Source organism: Salmo trutta, chromosome 39 (assembly GCF_901001165.1).
Source record: "Salmo trutta chromosome 39, fSalTru1.1, whole genome shotgun sequence".
Classification (NCBI taxonomy): domain Eukaryota; kingdom Metazoa; phylum Chordata; class Actinopteri; order Salmoniformes; family Salmonidae; genus Salmo; species Salmo trutta.
The window spans coordinates 24,462,699-24,484,629 of record NC_042995.1 but is presented as its reverse complement, the minus strand read 5'-3'; the positions used below and the strand labels follow the sequence as shown (position 1 = coordinate 24,484,629).

Genomic DNA, 21,931 nt, shown 5'->3' with positions numbered 1-21,931 from the left:
CATCAAGTTCATATTTATATCCAAAAACCGCATTTTACAGTAGCTGTGAAATTCTGATTTTTTTCTTCTCTGAAATGCTTCCGGTGAACAACGTTACAATTTTCAAAATTACTATTCGAAAACATTGGTAAATTATAATATTGTCATTCAAATAATTATAGTTTAACATTTCGTAAATGATACTGTCTTGCCAGATTTCAAAATAACTTTACTGGGAAATCACAAGTTGCAATAAACCAGGTGCTGTGCTAAGAACAATAAGCTAGCCTAATTAGCTTAGCATCATCTTGTAACCATGTAATATCAATAATACTATTGTCAATAATCCATTACCTTTGATTATCTTCATCCATTGGCAGTTCCAGGAATTCCAGGTCCACAACAAATGTGGTTTCTTTTGACAAAGTTCATAATTGATGTCCAAAGAACTCCAAGTTGTTCCATGTTGTTAGCGCTTCGGTGGCTACTAAAAAGTAGCGCAGGGGGGGTGTGTGAAGTCACGGCAAAAAGTTAAAAAAGTTACAAAAATAATCTATTTATGTTTGTTCAAACATGTCAAACGTTGTTTAGCATCAATCTTTAGAGACATTTTTAACGTGAAACATCAGTAATGTTTCAACCCGACCTCAACTGTATCTAGAAAAACGTTTTTGAAAAATGTCCCGTGTCTCATGATTGCGCAGGTGCAGGCCATAATGGAAGTGACGACATCCCACGGACGTCAACTTCAATGCATTCTTATTTGCTCCCTGTTAATCATGGAAGCTTCAAACAACTTTATAAAGATCGCTGACATCTAGTGGAATCCGTAGGAGTTGCGAACTGAATCCTTTCTCACTATGGTATCTAATAAACAATGACACTAAATAGTACAGCCACAAAATTCTCATTTTTTTTAATCTATTTTTCTCAGGTTTTTGCCTGCAATATGAGTTTTGTTATACTTACAGACACCATTCAAACTGTTTTAGAAAATTCAGAGTGTTTTCTATCCGAATGTGTTAATAATATGCATATCCTAGCTTCTGAGTTGGTGTAGGAGGCAGTTAAAAATGGGCACATATTTCTTTCAAAATTCTCAATACTGCCACCGTGGCCCGTAGAGGTTAAGGAGGAAATCAACACCTTTGCAGCCTGAATTGAGAATGTTTTATGTACAAACCAGTCCACGTGGGGTACGAGTGTATAGCCGGTTGCATGCACTCCCTTTGGACGGTAAGAAGAAACGATTCAATATCGTCATCTGCCAGCCTTTGGGCTATGAGTAGCAGAATCAACCACCTTTGCATAATCAAAACAGTTGCTTTGTGAGAAGAGTTAGCCATTGTTATGTAATAAAGGAAAACTGAAAAGTACCAGTGGCCCCAAGTGAGAGCAGGTCCCCCAGAGCCATGGCCCAGTGAGACACGGATGCCAGCCCGCATAGATGGAAACAGAAAAGTCTGAGCCTTTTGTGTAAAACACTGGGGTAAATTAACTATGGAAATGCGCCTTAAGACAAGTCAATAAAGCAGTAGCTTTACAAACAGAGGTGTTTTTCTATGCAGGGACCACGAGCTTAGGTTAGCCTATATTAAGCACTTGTTTTTACAGCACAATGAATAACAAGTGTGTTGATGACGCATAGCTTTCACACCGAATGGGAGTAGGGGGCATCATTTATCCATGACTGAGAATGTTCTGTTAGCTGAGAGGTCAACTGTGCATGCAGATTTGTATTATAGAGAAAACAGAATAGGGCTAAGGAGCCAATTAAGTCAATGAAATAAAATAAATGGTACTAAATCTAGTCGAGTTTCTCCAGTAGGCCTATATGTAACATCCCCAGACTGGAAGTGTCTGGTGAGACTTACTTTTTTTTTCACGGGAGAAATAAAGTTATTCTAATTCAAAATAAGCCAGATGGTGGCAGCATTTCAGGCTTTTACACGCAATAGAAGCTCCTGACGCAGCAAGTAAAGAGAACCCAAAACAACACACATCTCATCCATGTCATCACTATTACGATTTAAATACCTATACTCCAACCTAAACGTGATTCCCACACTATGACAAGCGATTTAAATGATTTTGTTGAAAAACTATCTATATGCATTAGATATGGGTGCGTTAAAACACAATTATCACAGGTCCATCTGCGAGATCAAATGGTGTAAATTGCAGGCTTGTTGATGAACCATAACTAGAAAGTAGAACACATATAGAGGTCGAATACGCAGCGCACTGCTGGACACGGATACCCAAGCGCGCAAAATATATCATAACGCACGGTTACTTTTAACAAGTGGGGTGACGCTTACTTAGCAAGTGGGGCGCACCATGACATGAGGGTGTTTATAATTGTACAGCATAATGTGCTCTGCACTACAGGCTCACAACAATACGAATGGTGCTCAGCTACATATTGTGCATTCGATTAAGAATAAACATTCACAGTTTCCCACAATTTAAAGGGTAGGCCTATTGTATTTCCACAGCAAAAAAACGAAAACAAATGTAATCCTTTATATTATGCGCCGATGCTGAAGGCTATGCACGTCTCTGTCAAAAAGATCATAGTTCAATGCAAGAAGCAACACCGAGCCTATTTCTGCTATGTAGAATGCCTGCATTTGGACACTAATCAGTTATTACATCGTTACAATGTAGCGGAAGGAGGCGTTAATTTGCTATTTTGATACATTTAGCCTACGTTACAGTGATCTCTGCTGTACTGTACATGGAAATGAAAAACTGGCAATATAGGAGGCGGGCTTAAAAGAACGAGAGGGGAGGGATAAGGCTGCTGTGCGTCGGGTCCCGTTTACAAGCTGTTCGTTCGTTCCACCAATGAGTCCAATGAGCTGGGCAGAATTGGATAGATTGACAGGCACACCTCTTCAAGGTTGCGCCGCCTTTTATGACTAGTTTTCTTCTTTTTTTTTTACTGCAAGCCAAAACTGAATGTAAGAACGTCACATGTTGTTTTTCTCTCCAGCGCAGTCACTGTGGTGTTATTTGGTGCTTAAGTGTTGCAGATAGCGGACGGGAATACCGGTGTCGGGTCATGGAATAAGTAAAGCGGATTTTTCGGTGCTTTGGAAAATAGCACAAAACAACTTCTCTAAAAGTAAGTGAAGCGTGCGCATCAGAATGGCGAGTCCCCAAACGAATGGAGGACACTTGTTGTCTAATGTGACCAATAACAGTAATAACATTAAGAAATGTGGATATCTAAAGAAACAGAAGCATGGACACAGACGTTTTTTCGTATTGAGAGAACCCAGCGAGAGCTTTCCTGCCCGGCTGGAATACTATGAGAGCGAGAAGAAGTGGAAAAACAAGTCGGCTGCTAAAAGGGTGATACTGCTGGACTCCTGTCTTTGCATAAACAAGCGAGCGGACTCCAAGCACAAACACCTCATCGCCTTTTACACCAAGGACGAATACTTTGCAGTGGCAGCCGAAAACGAGCACGAGCAGGAGAGCTGGTTTCGAGTGTTGTCGGATTTGATCGAAGAGGGGAAAGTCTATGACAGCCCCGCGTTTAATTCCACCTCTCTTTTCTGTTTCGAGGAGGCGAATTACAGTATGATCACGCCGGCCACTGCCTTTTGCAAGGAGGTATGGCAAGTGAATTTGAAATCCAGAGGACTGGGTCAAACAAAACATTTGACAGGGGTGTTTAGGCTGTGTTTATCCAGTCGGACTATCAGCTTTGTGAAACTGAACTCGGAGGTTGCATCTGTTAGTTTACAGCTCAAGAATATCCGGAGATGTGGCCACTCCGACAGCTTTTTCTTCATCGAGGTTGGTAGGTCGGCTGTCACTGGCCCCGGTGAGCTCTGGATGCAGGCGGATGACTCGGTGGTTGCGCAAAACATCCACGAGACCATCCTGGAGGCGATGAAAGCCATGAAAGAGCTGTCAGAATCAAGACCGCGCAGCAAGAGTCAGTCGGCTAGCACCAACCCCATTTCCGTGCCCACAAGACGCAACTTGAACAATCTGCCCCCAAGTCAGACAGGGTTGGTGAGGAGGTCGAGAACAAACAGCATAGTGGCCACATCCCCAATGAGCAAGTTCACATCCTGTCGGATAAGGACAGCTAGTGAGGGGGATGGCAGCATGGTCAGGCCAGTGTCTATGTCAATATCTATGAGCGGGAGCCCCACCAGTCCCCCCTCCAACCGGAACCCTCTGAGCAGGTCCAATACGCTCTCCACTGGCCGCACCTGCCGGATACTGGAGTCCAGCCTCCAGCACAGCCGCTCCATGCCCGTCTCCAACTCCCCTCCCTCAATCTGCAGTTCCATCTGCCTCTCCCCCATGAGTGGGACCCTCCCCACCCCTGATGCGGTCCACCACCCCTTAAGCTGCAGCGCCTCTATCTCAGGCTCCCTCAGCGACGCAAGCTTCATGCTATGCAACGAGCACAGCTCCAGCCCAGGCGACAGCTCCAGGCTCCTACCCCTCACCAGGAGTGACACCCATGACTCCCTCTCCAGCACTCCTCCCTCCCGGGAGGCCAACGACCCGTGTGGCTACATGATTATGGACAGGACGAATGACCAACGGCAGGTGTGCCAGGAGGAGGACTTGGCATCGGAGAAGGCGTACAGGAAGAGGACATACTCCCTCACCACACCACGCCATCAGAGGGTGCCGGCCCAGCTGTCCTCTGCCTCGTTGGATGAGTACACCCTAATGCGGGCTGCCCACCACACCAACAGCGGGCACCACTCCGGGCGCAGCTCCATCTCCGCCTCCCCAAAGGTGACCTACCCCAAATCTAATGGTAACCAAGTAGGGGATGATGGCTATATGCCTATGATGGCGGGTGTGGCAGCGCCGCCCGGGGGCAACAACAGCAAGGCAGATGCTTACATGCCCATGAGCCCCATGTGTGTCTCGGCTCCCAAGCAGATCATTAACCCCTGGGCCCAAAACCACCAGTACAACGCTGCCGACCAGACCAATTCACCCAGCAGCGGAGGCTCCTTGGAGGACAGTGGCTACATGAGGATGTGGTGCGGCTCCAAGTCGTCCGTTGAAAGCCCAGACAGCCGCTCGACCTACATGAACATGTCCCCTCGCAACCCCGCTTACACCACCTCGCAGACCCCCCCGGACTACTTCCTAGACCAGCTTCTGGGTGGTGAGCCTTCCATCGCACCCATCTACTCCACAGACTCCCTGCCACGCCCCATCAAACTCCACCAGGCTTCCAAGGAGGCGGGGGACACTGGTGACCAGTACGTCCTGATGAGCCCGCAAGGCCATCAGTCGCTAGGTAGGGAGTCAGACGACTACTACTCAGTGATGACCAATCCGGCCCCGCCCAACTCCTCGGTGCCCTCGCCCATCAGACAGAGCCGGGGGACTGAGAGCCTGACGTCCCACTGGGGGAGGATGGGGCGACCCAACCGGCTATCTCTGGACAGCTGTAGGATCCTACCCAGCATGAACGAGCACCTCTTGCCCGGGGAACCCAGGAGCCCGGGCGAGTATATCAACATAGACTTCAGTGAGGGCACCAAGTACTCCCCTCCGTCAGCATCCAATGAGAGCCAGGAGTCGTCTCTGGGCTCCAGTGGCGGCCAGCCGAGGTTCCCTCTCTCTGACTACATGAACCTGCACCACATTGTCTCACAGTCACCCAAGGCCGGAGACACCCCTGCCGGACGGTTGGACACGGTCCCTGAGTCATCCCTGTGCCCTTGTCCGGATGGGGAGGGAGTGTACCGTCTCAGATCGAAGAGGGATTCCAAGTGCCCTCAGAGAGGCAAGGATGAGTACACCGAGATGACATTTGGACTTGGAATGGCCAACATGCCTCCCCAGTTTGTCCCTCAGACCTCAGCAAGGTACAGTACACTCAGTACTCTAGCCATAATGTCAGTTGTAATAACGTTATTCAGCAACGTTATTTGGCTAGTTATAGATTAATAGATTCCCCTGGCACAGCAGGCACTTTATGTGGTGTTTGTAGGTGGATTGAGTTCAAGTGGATTTGAGTTCATGATAAGGATAAAATATTTTCTGTATCACATCTATCTATGGATGTTTTGTAATAGACCATGTATTGTAATACATATTAACTCTGTTTATTATCTTCAGCCCCAGTGCCAGAGAGAAGAGGCTATCTCTGGGTGAGCAGGGCCTCCCTGGGGGCATGGGGGTGTTCCTCCTTGGCGCCGCCACCCCCGTGGATCCTGACAGGGCCGCCAAGGTGATCCGGGCCGACCCCCATGGGCGCAGGCGGCACAGCTCCGAAACCTTCTCCTCTACGGCTACCGTCACCCCCGTGTTCCCCTCGTTCGCCCATGGGGACGCCAAACACCACAGCTCGGTGGAGAACCTGTCGGTGCGGAGCAGCGAGAGCTCAGATGAGGAGTGTGGCAGCCCCATGAGTAGAGAGACCTCTGTGGGCTTCCAGAATGGACTGAACTATATTGCCCTGAACCTATTGGAGGACAGGGACCTGGAGGGACCTTGTTGCGAAGACCTGACCACGGTCAGCATTAAGCCGGCCAGCAGCTGCAAGGGAGCCTTCCATGGATTACATGTCGCGCCGTACGTCTGTTTGGAGTTCAAGGAGGCGGTCACCTCTGTCAAAGGTGAGTGAGGCTTCTCTCTGTGTGTGTGTGTGTGTGTGTGTGTGTGTGTTTAGTAGCTGGCTGGCTTTAGCTGCCCATTTCATGGCTGGCCAGAGTTTGTAAACGTAGGTTTAGAGGTCTGCAGTGGTCGTATACTTATGGCAATGGTGCTGAAAACAACTTTGTCCAAACTTTATGGGAAGAAAACATGATACTTAAATCAACACATTTTTAGACATAGGAGAAAATGTACTTAAATGTTTGTTAACTGGCTGCCTTAGAGACTATACTTTTATTCTATGTTTGGGGTGAAAAATGTGTCCAGCTCTATGGTGATCATGGACATTTTAGTTTATGGCTTCACTCATTTATACTGGAGGGTGCTGTCACTGTCAACAACGATAAGGGGAGAACTGGCATTTATATTGCATGAGAGGAAAACCTGAATGAAGGACTGGCAATGAGTTAAAAATGAATGTTATTTCAGTTCGTACAGCATAGGCCCCCTCCTACTACTTTTCAGCTTGCTATTCTGCCATGTGTATTGCAATAGACGAGATAATGAAACACACATGAGAGGAAAAACACATTTCGAAATGGACACGTTGAGATTATTTGCTGTGGCGCCCTTGGCTTTCGACTGCACAAAATTATATTGTTCTGTTTACCACCAAAGATGCGTAGGTGGTACATGAATTAAAAACGGACCCGCAGCGTGACGAATGTCGGACTTTTGAAACACTGAAGTAAACAAGTGGTGGGTGGGTACGTAGGCACCATGACACTGCAGGACATAATGTTGCATCGTTGGCGTTATGCACGTCCTTTTCCAAATATAAATTACAGCAAAATTGATTTTGGGCACCAGCCATCTTAGAAAAAAAGTGTTTATTTTCCGTGTCATACTAATTATAATAGAGAAGGCACACGAACGAATATGGTTGATCGAATTACACACTGAAATTACACAGTGTGCAGGCGGAGTGTATGCATGAACATGGACAGTGAAGAACGAAGGGTCGAAATAATGTCAGTATAGATTAACGTTGATGTAATGGCTGAATCTTGGTTTGTTTACATTAAACTTACATTGATCTCCTATTGACAAGCATGTTTATAGCAATTATCAATGCATTACATGTTTAATTAACACATTGCGCAATGCATCAACTTTAGGCTTGGGCGGTATACCATATATGGGGGTATTTGCAAATAGCCACAGGATGGTTTTTCAATACCATCAATACTCTTTATATGATTTCTTAGAATTCTTTTAATAAATTTGAATATTTGTAGCTACTTTTTAAGTAAATACTTGCAGTCAACTTGTGCAATACGTTAGGAGATAAAGAACATTGTGTTCTTAATTTCATAAGCTACATAAACTACATTATTATGAAGTTTATGGTAGTCCCCAGACACGTGGTGTTTGTTTACAAGCACATAACAATGAGAGACTGGAGCCTTGTAAGTCACTCACTGTTGTGCAGCATGTGCCAGTTGATCTAATTACAGTATGGAATTCACAACTAAATGTTTACTATCTAGATATCTTTGAACTGTTAAGTTAACTGTCTAAAATCTGCTAAATGCTCTGCAGTTGTGCATTTGGTTTGCTAATTTAGTAGCTAGTTAGCTATTTGGCTGAGTGGTTAGCTTCTTCCAAAATCAAGCATTTGCTTGGTAACAGCAGAGAATCCCCTCTTGGATCAAGAGCCTTGCTGGCTAATATTTGTTTTGTACGTGCAGCAAACTGAGTAGCATTTTTGAGTTGCTTGTATACTTGTTTAGGTCAGAAACTACAAAATGTTCGCAATGCGCTCGTTAGCATTTAGTTAGCATTCTCAATTGGATTTTACATGTACTTGTTAGCATTGCTAACCAAAGAATTAGAGTATAGTAGAGTTTGAAAACAGTGCCCCGTGTGTTCAGTGCTGTATTACCGGATGCCCTTGTATGGCACAAGGTTGGTATGAAGGTATGACAACCTGGATACCGCCTAAGACTAATCACCTTATTATTTGTTATAAAGTGTTTGCTAACAAACATCTACTATACATAAGCAATAAGGCCTGGGGGGGTGTAGTACATGGCCAATATATCACGACTAAGGGCTGTTCTTATGCACAACGCAGCCGTAGTGCCAGGATACAGCCCTTAGTCGTGGTATATTGGCCATACACCACAAACATTTACATTTTTAGTCATTTAGCAGACGCTCTTATCCAGAGCAACTTACAGTAGTGAATGCATACATTTCATACATTTATATATATATTTTTTTTCCATACTGGTGCCCCCGTGGGAATCGAACCCACAACCCTGGCGTTGCAAACACCATGCTCTACCAACTGAGCCACACGGGACAAACCCCTGAGGTGCCTTATTGCTAGTATAAACTGGTTACCAATGTAATTAGAGCAGTAAGTAAAATGTATGTTTTGTCATAACCATGGTATATCACGGCTGTCAGCCAATCATCATTCAGGGATCGAACAACCCAGTTTATAATGTCTGATATACAACGGCTTTCAGCCAATCAGCATCCCAAACTACACGGTTTATAATGACTGTTAATATACTGAACCAGTCAAAAGTTTGGACACACCTACTCATTCAATGATTTTTATTTTTATTTTTACGATTTTCTACATTGTAGAATAATAGTGAAGACAGCAAAATTATGAATAAACACACACGGAATCATATAGTAACCAGATTCTTTAGATTCTTCAAAGTAGCCACCCTTTGCCTTGATGAGAGCTTTGCACACTCTTGGCATTCTCTCAACCAGCTTCACCTGGAATGCTTTTCCAACAGTCTTCAAGTAGTTTGCACATATGCTGAGCACTTTGACTGCTTTTCCTTCACTCTGCGGTCCAACTCATCCCAAACAATCTCAATTGGGTTGAGGTCGGGTGATCGTGGAGGCCAAGTCATCTTATGCAGCACTCCATCACTCATCTTATTGGTCAAATAGCCATTACACAGCCTGGAGGTATGTTGGGTCATTGTCCTGTTGAAAAACAAATGATAGTCCCACTAAGCGCAAACCAGATGGGATGGCGTATCGCTGCAGAATGTTGTGGTAGCCATGTTGGTTAAGTGTGCCTTGAATTCTAAGTAAATCACCGACAGTGTCACCATCAAACCACCTCCTCCATGCTCCATGGTAGGAACCACACATGCGGAGATCATCCGTTCACCTTCTCTGCGTCTCACAAAGACACGGCGGTTGGTCCCAAAAATCTCAAATTTGAACTCATCAGACCAGATGACAGATTTCCACCGGTCTAATGTCCATTGCTCGTGTTTCTTGACCCAAACAAGTCTCTTCTTCTTACTGGTGTCCTTTAGTAGTGGTTTATTTGCAGCAATTTGACCACGAAGGCCTGATTCACATAGTCTCCTCAGAACAGGCCTGATTCACACAGTCTCCTCTGAATAGTTGATGTTGAGATGTGTCTGTTACTTGAACTCTGTGAAGCATTGATTTTGGGCTGCAATCTGAGGTGCAGTTAACTCTAATAAACTTATCCTCTGCAGCAGAGGTAACTCTGGGTCTTCCTTACCTGTGGCGGTACTCATGAGAGCCAGTTTCATCATAGCGCTTGATGTTCTTGCCATAATATGGACTTGGTCTTTTACCAAGTAGGGCTATCTTCTGTATCCCACCCCTACCTTGTCACAACACAACTGATTGGCTCAAACGCGTTAAGAAGGAAATAAATTCCATAAATGAACTTTTAACAAAACTGGTTGAGAGAATGCCAAGAGTGTGCAAAGCTGTCATCAAGGCAAAGGGTGGCTATTTTGAAGAATCTCAAATATATAAAATATATTTTGATTTGTTTTACACTTTTTGGTTACTACATCATTCCTTATGTGTTATTTTATAGTTTTGATGTCTTCAGTATGATTCTACAATGTAGAAAATAGTAAAAATAAAGACAAACCCTTGAATGAGTAGGTGTCCAAACTTTTGACTGGTACTCTATAATAACACTTTTCACGTTATTCATTCATAAATACTTATCTGCAGAGCTGGTATGCAAATCCTTCAGAGATCTGTTTAGGAAAGTGCTGTGAGAATGCTTTACTCAAAGTAGGGATCCATCCTAACCAAGCTAGATCATCTTGTCAGTGTTTTTATGACATGTCAGCCATTGGCAGCTCCTTATACACTGCCTGTTCCTTCCATGCCTCAGTCAGAAAGGCAGGCAGGTAATAAAATGTTCTGCAGCCCCAAGCACACATCACTAAATCATCCAAGGCATATCCCAGATCCATCTCACAGTCTTGGTGTCACTGGGGTCAGTATTCTGTCCCAGAATAGTCCTTGTGGCGGCTTTAAACAAACCGATGTTCTAGTCTCGGGCTAGGCACAAAGAGTCAGTGTTTTGGCAGTCATTCACTCATTGTACCTTGTAAACATTGAGGTGAAGGAGACTTGTTGACAGGTGAGGGTTTTTTAGTTGCCCTCTCCTTGTACTTTTGTCAAACACAATTTGTGTGTGTGTGAGAGACACTGTTTCTCTGTGTGTGAGGCCTCATTCATGTTACGCGTCCCTTGGAGGTGGCATCCGTGCCAATGTCTTTCATGAGTTTGGCTAGTCGCTCCGCAGGTCAGAAAAACAAGTGAGACCGTTGTTTACTAGATGCCAGGTAATGACGAGGTGTCACACTCAGAATTCCTGTCTGTGTTGCAAAGGCTGCTGGGAGGGATGGGTCAACTGAACACTATTGGGTTTTTGTTCCCTATTGGCCCAGTGAGGGGCCTGAATTGGGGGGATGTCCAACCTTTTTATTTTCCAATGAGGCCCGGGATGGGGCAAAAAAACCCATCAAAACATGTACATGTGGACTCGCATGGACACAGTACATATGACAGAGGTGGTTGCTGTTGTTGTTGGCAGGTGATGTAATTGTTGTAATGGTTACCTGTGTCAAAACTATTAGGTCTGATTTTATTGAAGTGATAATGCCCTTGAAGCTGGTGTTTGGAGGATATATTGGCACAGATGTTGTTAGGCAAACCGTGCCAATATATCCTCCAAACACCGGCTTCGAGGGCATTATCACTTTTATACAACGGGTTACCAACATTGAATTTTTAAAAATGTTTTATTTTTATTTATTCATACTATTTCATCCTTCCACAAGATATAGTCCTACCCAAGCTGGCTGGTCGTTCGTTCTATCGGTTCGGTTTCCAGAGATGCGACCCAGTCGTTCAGTCTTTTTGTTCTGTATCTATGGACGCGACCCAGATGCTCGTTCTAAATGTTCCATTGCCATACTTGCTAGCTAGCCAACTGCGACTAACTTAGTCACGACAAAAAGTGCAGCCAGAGTAACAGCAAAGTAGCAACGTTTGCATTTGTTTAACCTTTCTGGCGCAGGCGTTCCGCTAGCGACCCACCCCGACAACATCCGGTGAAATTGCAGAGTGCCAAATTCAAAATACAGAAATAGTCATAATAAACATTCATAAAAAATACAAGTGTTATACATCGGCTTAAAGATGAACTTCTTGTTAATCCAGCCGCTTTGTCAGATTTCAAAAAGGCTTTACGGCGAAAGCATACCATGTGATTTATCTGAGGACAGCGCCCTGCTTACAAAAGCATACAAACATTTTACAACCAAGTAAAGGAATTACAAAAGTCAGAAATAGCGATAAAATGAATCACTTACATTTGAAGATCTTCATATGGTTGCAGTCACAAGAGTCCCAGCTACACATAAATGTTCGCTTTGTTCGATAAAGTCCCTCTTTATATTCCAAAAACTCAGTTTTGTTGGCGCGTTTTGTTCAGTAATCCACTGGCTCCAAGGCGGTCAAAACATGCAGACGCATACATCCTAATAGTACCGGTAAAGTTTGTTGAAACATGTCAAACGATGTTTATAATTAATCCTCAGGTTGTCAATTGTCTAAATAATCTATAATATTTCAACCGGACAATGGCGTATTCAATAGAAAGGAAAAAGAACGAAGGGCGCGCAATCGGTCACGCGCGCAAACCAGCTCTGCATTCTTCCTCAGTCCACTGACGACAAGGTCTCATTCTTCTTCATTTTTCAGAAAACAAGGCTGAAACAATGTCTAAAGACTGACATCTAGTGAAAGCCATAGGAACTGCAATCTGGGTCCTAACCCATTAAATACTGTGTGGGGTACAGAGATGAGGTAGTCATTAAAAAATCATGTTAAACACTATTATTTCACAGTCCATGCAATTTATTATGTGACTTCTTATGCACAAAGAGGTTGAATACTTATTGACTCAAGACATTTCAGCTTTTAATTTTTAATTAATTTGTAAAAATGTCTAAAAACAATTATATTTAAACATTATTGGGTATAGGCCAGTGACCCAAAATCTCAATTGAATCCATTTTAAATGTAGGTTGTAACACAACAATGTGAAAAAAGTAATGGGGTGTGAATACTTTCTGAAGGCATTGTATATGTGACTACAGCACGCCGGATGCTTTTAAAAGCAACAAGCAAACCCAATTGTGAGGCGACCGAACAAGGTGTACAGCCTCGGCGGCAAATTGAGCTAATCGGTTGTTTACTGAACTGTCTGTCGGCCCCGATAGCGAACTGGAGCGCTCAAAGTGCTTCAAGGTACACTAAACAGTACATGCTTTTGTATGTGGACATCCCTTCAAATTAGTGGATTTGGCTATTTTCGCCACTCCTGTTGCTGACAGGTGTATGAAATCGAGCACACAGCCATGCAATCTCCATAGACAAACATTGTCAGTAGAATGGCCTTACTGAAGAGCTCAGTGACATTCAACGTGGCACCGTCATAGGATGCCACCTTCCCAACATGTCAGTTCGTAAAATTGCTGCCCCGGTCAACTGTAAGTGCTGTTATTGTGAAGTTGAAATGTCTAGGAGTAACAACGGTTCAGCCACGAAGTGGTAGGCCATTGCAAGCTCACAGAACGGGACCACCGAGTGCTGAAGCACGTAGAGCGTAAAACATAGTCTGTCCTTGGTTGTAACACTCACTACCGGGTTTCAAACTGCCTCTGGAAGCAAGTCAGCACAAGAACTGTTCGTCGGGAACTTCATTAAATGGGTTTCCATAGCCAAGTAGCCGCACATAAGCCTAAGATCACCATGCGCAATGCCAATCGTCCATACAGAAATAGTTTGTCAAGATCGGTGTGGAAGAGCTTGACTGGCCTGCACAGAGCCCTGACCTCAACCCCATCGAACATCTTTGGGATGAGTTGGAACGCCGACTGCGAGCCAGGCCTAATTGCCCGACCTTATTAATTCTCTTGTGGCTAAATGGAAGCAAGTCCCCGCAACAATGTTCCAACATCTAGTGGAAAGCCTTCCAAGATGAGTGGAGGCTGTTCTAGCAGCATAGGAGGGACCAACTCCATATTAATGCCCATGATTTTGGAATGAGATGTCCGACGAGCAGGTGGCCATATATTTTGGTGACTTCTCGCTAGTCAGAGGCCTAATACGGTGTTTATCATTCAACTTCAAAGCCACACAATGAATGAATGAGTGGGAGGAGAGGGAGAGAGACATGGCGGTTTTGCTAGGTACCAACCCAGCTCCAGCCATTCCAGGTATTTAGCACCTCCCCGACATCATGTGCATCTGCCTGGAATGCCACCACAGGATTGTTTTTGGTCAAACGGCACCCCTCAGGCAAACTCACAAACTCCCTCTTCTCTCTCCGTCACTGTCAATCAGTCAAAGGAGTTGGGACTCGGTGGTGACATTGTTGATAGATATTTTGTGTGATTATCTAGACGACAGTCGGTTGAATAAATAGAGAGGTCACAGGGACAGTCACTGTGTTTGTTTCTTTTCTGCCTCATCAGCAGGCCAGGGCACCAACTCTGTTTACCTCTGTGTGCTAATGTAAACCCTATCACAATGACCTAAGAGTGTGCTAACGTGAGCTAACCCCATCTATCCCCATGATCTGGGCACTCATCCTATGTGAACAAGGTGTTCAGAGATTAGTAGACGTGGCAGGCAGAGGCTAGGTTTAGGGACGTCTCTGTCTCTTCCTCTCTGGAGGCTAATAGCCTTTTATCTGATTAGGTGTCTCTCTCTCCTTTCGCTCTCTCATATATATTTGACCACACTCTCCGGGATTTGAAGTAAGGTGTTTTGCCCTAATGGCTGTCAGCAGCGAGGGTAAACACCCAGAGTGTTTTTGCGTGCAGACACACACACTTGGGCCTCCTTGAGAGGGGAGTGCGTGCTCCTATGAGCGGCGCGCGGTGAAAACGGCAAACTCTTCTTGAGTGGTGGCAGATGGCTCTGCATCCGGGAGGAAGGGAGGGTAATACACCTGCCGTGCACCACTATCTTACCCTCAACCCCCACCTTTGCCCCCTCCTCCACCCCCACTACCTCCACCTCATTACCGATGGACCACGAGCATGTAGCACACATGTGGCTCTGTCCCAAATTGCACCCTATATGATGCACTACTTTTAATAAGAGTGCAATGGGCCCTGGCCAAAAGTAGTGCACTATATAGAGAATAGGGTGCCATTTGGGATGTAGGAACGAGCATTAGTCACTGGTGAGCACTGGACAGTGCCTTGCACGCCAGTCAAGGCAGGCTAGCACCTCCCACTACTATACACTAATGACTACACGCCATGTGCTGCCTCTGCTGCTGCAGGTGCAGCCCAGGGGCCAGTCTAATGTCCATCAACCCGGAGTGAAGGGGGGGAGAGAGGTGGGGGGGATGAAGCCGTAACCAGTAGCTCACACTCTAGCACAGCTCTCTGATATCCACCCCATCCATCCTATCCGTGACTGTGAATCCGAGCCGCGATTGTTCATCTCCAGAGTGCGTGTTGAATCGGATGTGATCAAAGATCATCATCGTCAGCATTTGTCAGTGCTGCTTTCGGTTTTAGAAACACGCAAATACAGTAGAATAGTGGAACATCACGCGCGCCAGATGCAGATTATTTTCGCTCTGTGCCAGGCCCAGTGTGTGTGTTATGTGTTTTGTTTGTTCTTAGAAGAGGTGATCTGGTTTCAAAAGCACAACACACACTCTCCCCTCCCCACCTCTTTTACTTTCTCTCTCTCTCACTCCGGGATCAGAAGTCAGGGAGCATGCTCAATGAGGCTCTGCTTTCATTTCGAAAGTAGATGAGATCATAGAGAAGAGAATGTTGTTGTTGCTTACTCTGTGCTACCTCTCTTTGCATGTTTTTCTCTCACTCACTCTGTTTGGTAGTACACACAAACATCCCAACCCAACACACGCACTGCTGTGTCAGAGTTTCCAGCAGGTGGCGGTTGGTGCAGACGCTGTGACACGGTGACTAAACTAGGCCAGGATGTTCCCGGCTCCAGATAACCCACGCGGCAGGCGTCGCCAGGCAGCGCTCCCTTACATTTAGCCTCAGCAGCAGCAGCCATGGTTAGAGTTAGAGATGAGATTATACACTGTGTGTGGCTGGGGATTAGACACCGCCACCGTGTCTAGGTTGCTTGTTATGGAGGTGGGATGAAAGCGTGCATACACACTCTCAATCTCTCTCTCTCTCTCTGCCTGAGACTCAAGTAAACACACACCATCTTCCAAAACCATTCACAAATTTCCTTTAGTTGTTAGCTGCGCTGAAGTTCTGTTTCGGCATTGTAAACTGCCGAAGTCCACCATAGTGGCATGTGTATTATATGTGAATAAGCAGTCTATAAGGTGTACAATCACTGAACAGCAACATATCAGAGCCTTTGTAGTGAGGTACAAGGGCCTCTGCCCCAACTGTGCCGTCTGTAATGAGGTTTGCAGCGCCACTCTGCTCTCCTGCTCTGCTCTCTAAGCCCCTACTACCATCACCGGTGGCCGCGCCCATTCTTGGAAGACCCAGATGGCATAGAGGAGCTCCACAACTGAAGGTGCTTTATCCCCCTACTGCAGTACTCCTAACCCCCCTCCTCCCTCCTCAGCCCCTACAAAGCAGCTGCTGCTTGCTTGGCGTGATACCGTCCAAAACGCATCGCCCCACTGAGCTATAATAATAACCCTCCTTTTTCTTGATTTCCTTATTCTTATTATTATTATTATTATTGATATGATAATCATATTATAATAATAAGTAATGTCATTATCATTAGTAGGCTTAATATTGAAGCCTTGTATAACCACCACTGACTGAGCTGTAGGCCTAAGAGTGCATCCTGTTTAGTCTTAATACCGTAACTTACTTAGGCCTATATTTCAATACTTACAGTATATAAGCTACAGTAATGTATCAGCTACAGTAATGTATCAATCATTAATTAATTCATGTCATCACACAGCATACGAGTCATTCATGATTTGAAATGCAATCAAGCCTTTAGTTTTAAAATAAAATAGCAAAGCGACTCTTGAATAATTAGCATAAACAATAAATTAATAAACCGTGCATTTTGGAAATTGCATTCACTAATGAATGCGACTGGTTTTAATCTCCGCTGTAATAAAGGCTTTGCAAAAAACAACAGACTCTGTGGTATGCTTGTAATTTATTTAGTGTTCCAAACGGTCAGAGAAATTATAGTACCTGTTTGGCACACATAATATGCACGCGGCGCTTGCTCCTTACCTTATTTTTCTTGATCTCCAGTATTTTCCACAACAAGTCAAATTTATTCCAAACATCTGACTTCCCCTTTACCTCGTTAGCAACCAGTAAACAGTCCCCTATTTCGAGTTTGTCAAGTACTCTGCATCCATTTTGCTGTCACGTGTTAAGGCGTTCGGAGTTTGTTGAATTTATTGATATGATTATGATATGCTATAGGTCAGGCCCTATTGGTCACATGCGATGCATACATGTGTCACGTAAAGAGAACAAGGTTTGAGGGAATAAGGAATGTTTTTCCTTAAAAAATGAGGGATTTCGGTAACAGACTTTTTCAGTCACAAATGGCTGTAGTTATATTGCAGCTTCAGCAACACAGACAACGTGATAAACACATTTGATGTTATGTGGTGGTAGCTCCTGCAGGGAGGAGAGTGAGACAATGGGTGCAAGTCACAGTCACTCGCTGTAATGTTTTGTAACACAGCGTATCAAGTTTGAGCCCGGCCCGATCAAATCAATTGCGGTCGGACTCCCTCTAGTCCTGTGTGAGAGGTGCGACGCACACTTGCTGTTCCAGTTGTCTAGCTTTTTTTCCCCGACAGCTACAGATGTTGGATGTTAATTTGAGCCAGTTTACTACAGCAGGAGATTAATCCCGCAGCAACAGGAAATGTGGATTATAGTTAATGGAAATGTTTTGTAGGGGTTGATTTCTTTGTTAGGGCCTTGACCCAGAGTCTGACATTTTAAAGTGGAAATTACAAACTTTAGCAGCCTTTTTAAACCTTGAATACACTACAAGTTTGCTGCGCAGGAAAATTCTCAGAAACAAAAGACTGATCAAATTAACATCCTACATCCTAGAATTCAAAATGTGTTAACTCTCCGAGGATGGAATGAATGGTAACAGGAGGCTGTTTTATATCTATCACTCTCCCAATGTCAGATGCCAGCATGGGTTTTTTGGTCTATAGGAGTTGATTGTGGTAGCAATAGAAACTAAGAACCCTAACTTGAGGTAGCTTGACTAACTAATCATAGGAAATCTAAGAGATTTATAAGAAATCCAAGAATTTAAGCTAATTGGAGTCTGTACTGCTCTATCTAATGCAATGATACTTAACATGCTCTTCTTTCATTCTCCCCCAGACTGAACAGGACAGTGGACAATCCAAGCCCTCATCATCCTTGCTCTGAGACGGACAGTCGTACATTGGGGTGGCCGAGACAACCTGCTGCTGTAAATGAAGTCAATCTGTGCCTCGTGACCCAACAAACACCCACACCATGACTAACTCTCTCGCCCATGAAGGGGAATCCTAACACTGGTGCTGTCCCAGAGACTATGTACTAAAAAGTAGATGGGGGTAGAGGCTCCTGTATGTGGGGGGCCTCTGTATGTGTCTAGAGGCTATATTTCTAGCTCTGTTTATTTGTTTAGAATTTTCACTCTGGTTTTTGGTTTTGGCTCGTGGACTGTGAGTAGCCTGTCTCTTGACCCCCAGGACATGTAAAGCAAACCCTGGTAAGGCACAGTATGTGTACTTACACCCTCCTCAAAAGACTAGTCACCCCCCCCCACACACACGGTACGTAGTTATTATTTATTTGCTTACATGAGTTCAAAGTTTGTCTGTGTGTGTAAAAACGGACACCTTGATCGTTTCAGTAACATATTCACTAACAAAGCTTTTAAAATAATCCAATCCCTACCTCAGAAAGAGCAAGGCCGCTTACTGAGAAACGTATAGATATATTTAGATGTATTTATTTTGGAATGTTTCATATAGACCAACCCAAAGCCTTGTTGTCTCTGTGGTAGTATTTGTACGGCATAACAAAGAAAATCTATTTTATCTGCTATTTTCTTAAATCTAATTTAATTTTAGCATGCTTTATCATGCTACAGTTGAAGTCGGAAGTTTACATACACCTTAGCCAAATACATTTAAACTCAGTTTTTCACGATTCCTCAGTTAGGATCACCACTTTATTTTAAGAATGTGAAATGTCAGAATAACAGTAGAGAGAATGATTTATTTCAGCTTTTATTTCTTTCATCACATTCCCAGTGGGTCAGAAGTTTACGTACACTCAAATAGTATTTAGTAGCATTGCCTTTAAATTGTTTAACTTGGGTCAAACGTTTCGGGTAGCCTTCCACAAGCTTCCCACAATAAGTTGGGTGAATTTTGGCCCATTCCTCCAGACAGAGCTGGTGTAACTGAGTCAGGTTTGTGCACACTTTTTCAGTTCTGCCCACAAATATTCTATAGGATTGAGGTCAGGGCTTTGTGATGGCCACTCCAATACCTTGACTTTGTTGTCCTTAAGCCATTTTGCCATAACTTTGGAAGTATGCTTGGAGTCATTGTCCATTTGGAAGACCCATTTGCGACCAGGCTTTAGCTTCCTGACTGATGTCTTGAGATGTTGCTTCAATATATCCAACAGATTTTCCCTTCCTCATGATGCCATCTATTTTGTGAAGTGCACCAGTCCTTCCTGCAGCAAAGCACTCCAACCACATGATGCTGCCACCCCCGTGTTTCACGGTTGGGATGGTGTCCTTCGGCTTGCAAGCCTACCCTTTTTTCCTCCAAACATAACGATGGTCATTATGGCCAAACAGTTCTATTTGTGTTTCATCAGACCAGAGGACATTTCTCCAAAAAGTATGATCTTTGTCCCCATGTGCAGTTGCAAACCGTAGTCTGGCTTTTTTATGCCGGTTTTGGAGCAGTGGCTTCTTCTTCCTTGCTGAGCGGCCGTTCAGGTTATGTCGATATAGGACTCGTTTTACTGTGGATATAGATACTTTTTTACCTGTTTCCTCCAGCATCTTCACAAAGTCCTTTGCTGTTGTTCTGGGATTGATTTGCACTTTTCGCACCAAAGTACGTTCATCTCTAGGAGACAGAATGTGTCTCCTTCCTGAGAGGTATGACGGCTGTGTGGTCCCATGGTGTTTATACTTGCGTACTATTGTTTGTACAGATGAACATGGTACCTTCAGGCATTTGGAAATTTCTCCCAAGGATGAACCAGACTTGTGGAGGTCTACAATTGTTTTCTGAGGTCTTGGCAGATTTCTTTTGATTTTCCCATGATGTCAAGCAAAGAGGCACTGAGTTTGGTAGGCCTTGAAATGCATCCACAGGTACACCTCCAATTGACTCAAATTATGTCAATTATCCAGAAGCTTCTAAAGCCATGACATGATTTTCTGGAATTTTCCAAGCTGTTTAAAGGCACAGTCAACGTAGTGTATGTAAACTTTTGACCCACTGGAATTTTGATACAGTGAATTATAAGCAAAATAATCTGTCTGTAAACAATTGTTGGAAAAATTACGTGTCATGCACAAAGTATATGTCCTAACTGACTTGCCAAAACTATAGTTTTTTTAACAAGAAATGTTTTGAGTGGTTGAAAAACGAGTTTTAATGACTCCAACCTAAGTGTATGTCAACTTCCGACTTCAACTGTGTTTGATATTGTGGGGATAATAATATGATACAACTTAAGAGGATTTATTACTAGTTCCAGTTAGGTGAGAAATGCATATTAAAGTACATTCATGTAGGAAGGACGCAAAGATGTTGGTCTGTGTACTTCCTAGTAGTAGTCAGAAACTCAGCTATCCCAGGCATTTACTGTATATGCAATACATTACCCATAATCCCTAGCTCTAACCTGATTACATGGTAGAACATCTCAATGATATAGTTATGGGGGTAGAACCACATGATTTTGGTTTCATGGGGATTGCCACTGCTGCTGTAAGCACGAGGAGTACCTAGTGTCAGGGTCCTGTTCATTAGGCATAAAATGGACTGAAACAACCAGAGACTACTTGGACTTATAAACGTTTGGTGCCCTAATGAGCACTACCCAATTTTCACACCCATTTCTCACAATTTGTTAGAGTGTAATACACTAGAGACACATCTGAATGTAGTAGAAAACGACAATTGAAAATGAAGTGGGAGGGGGAAACATTTATCAAACGGTATTATTTAATATGTACTACACTTATGATTTATTTTCTCTGCAAAGGCCTTTGTGTAGATTATGTACACAAGAGTTTATCTGAAATAGGCTGTCGATTTTGAAGAGATACATTTAGTCATGTTGCAATGAAATTACTAAACAATGTAAAGAAAGTATTTTTCAAAACTAGATGTTTTTGGATTGTAAATGTATGCTTTTACCTCCTCACAGTAACTTGTGAATACATCTATAATATTTAAAAAGTGAAATACCTTCAGTATATTTCGTTATCTTTGCCTTGTCGATAACAATTTACCCATATGGCATATGCAATAGTGAAATACATTAACTTAGTTTGGAACCAAATATTGATATATTTGTAAAAAAAAAATGGAATTAAGGAAACTATTTTGCCCTTTGTATATTTATTTCTGCCAACTTTTGATGCTGTTTTTGTTACTGGAAACGTATAGTGTATATATATTCAACAGTGCTCTCACTTTTAGTGTTTATCTTCTGTTTCTTACTTGAGAAGATTGAAATGTGAACTATACTGCCCTACCAAGCAAAAAGGCAGTAACTGCTCATTTAGTTGAAAATGAGTTGTCATTTTTGCTACATTAAATACATGCTTAATCATGTGGACAAGTATCCTGCCTCTAGTCTGTTTTGGAGAAAATGCAGGTCATGTTAGCTGTAACTGCATGAAGTTACTGTGAAAGCAAGGTTAATAAAAGCCATTTTTCTCAGTTCCACGCTATGAG

At 43.7% G+C, this 21,931-nt stretch overlaps 1 protein-coding gene across 1 annotated transcript; it reads left to right on the top strand.

Moving 5' to 3' along the window:
* Positions 1–2,932: 2,932 nt before the first annotated feature.
* Positions 2,933–19,117, top strand: irs2a (insulin receptor substrate 2a). Its single transcript, XM_029740940.1, has 3 exons — positions 2,933–5,846; positions 6,100–6,599; positions 18,324–19,117. The coding sequence occupies exons 1-3, from the start codon at positions 3,133–3,135 to the stop codon at positions 18,326–18,328; spliced, it is 3,219 nt and encodes a 1,072-aa protein (XP_029596800.1). The 5' UTR covers positions 2,933–3,132; the 3' UTR covers positions 18,329–19,117.
* Positions 19,118–21,931: the final 2,814 nt, after the last annotated feature.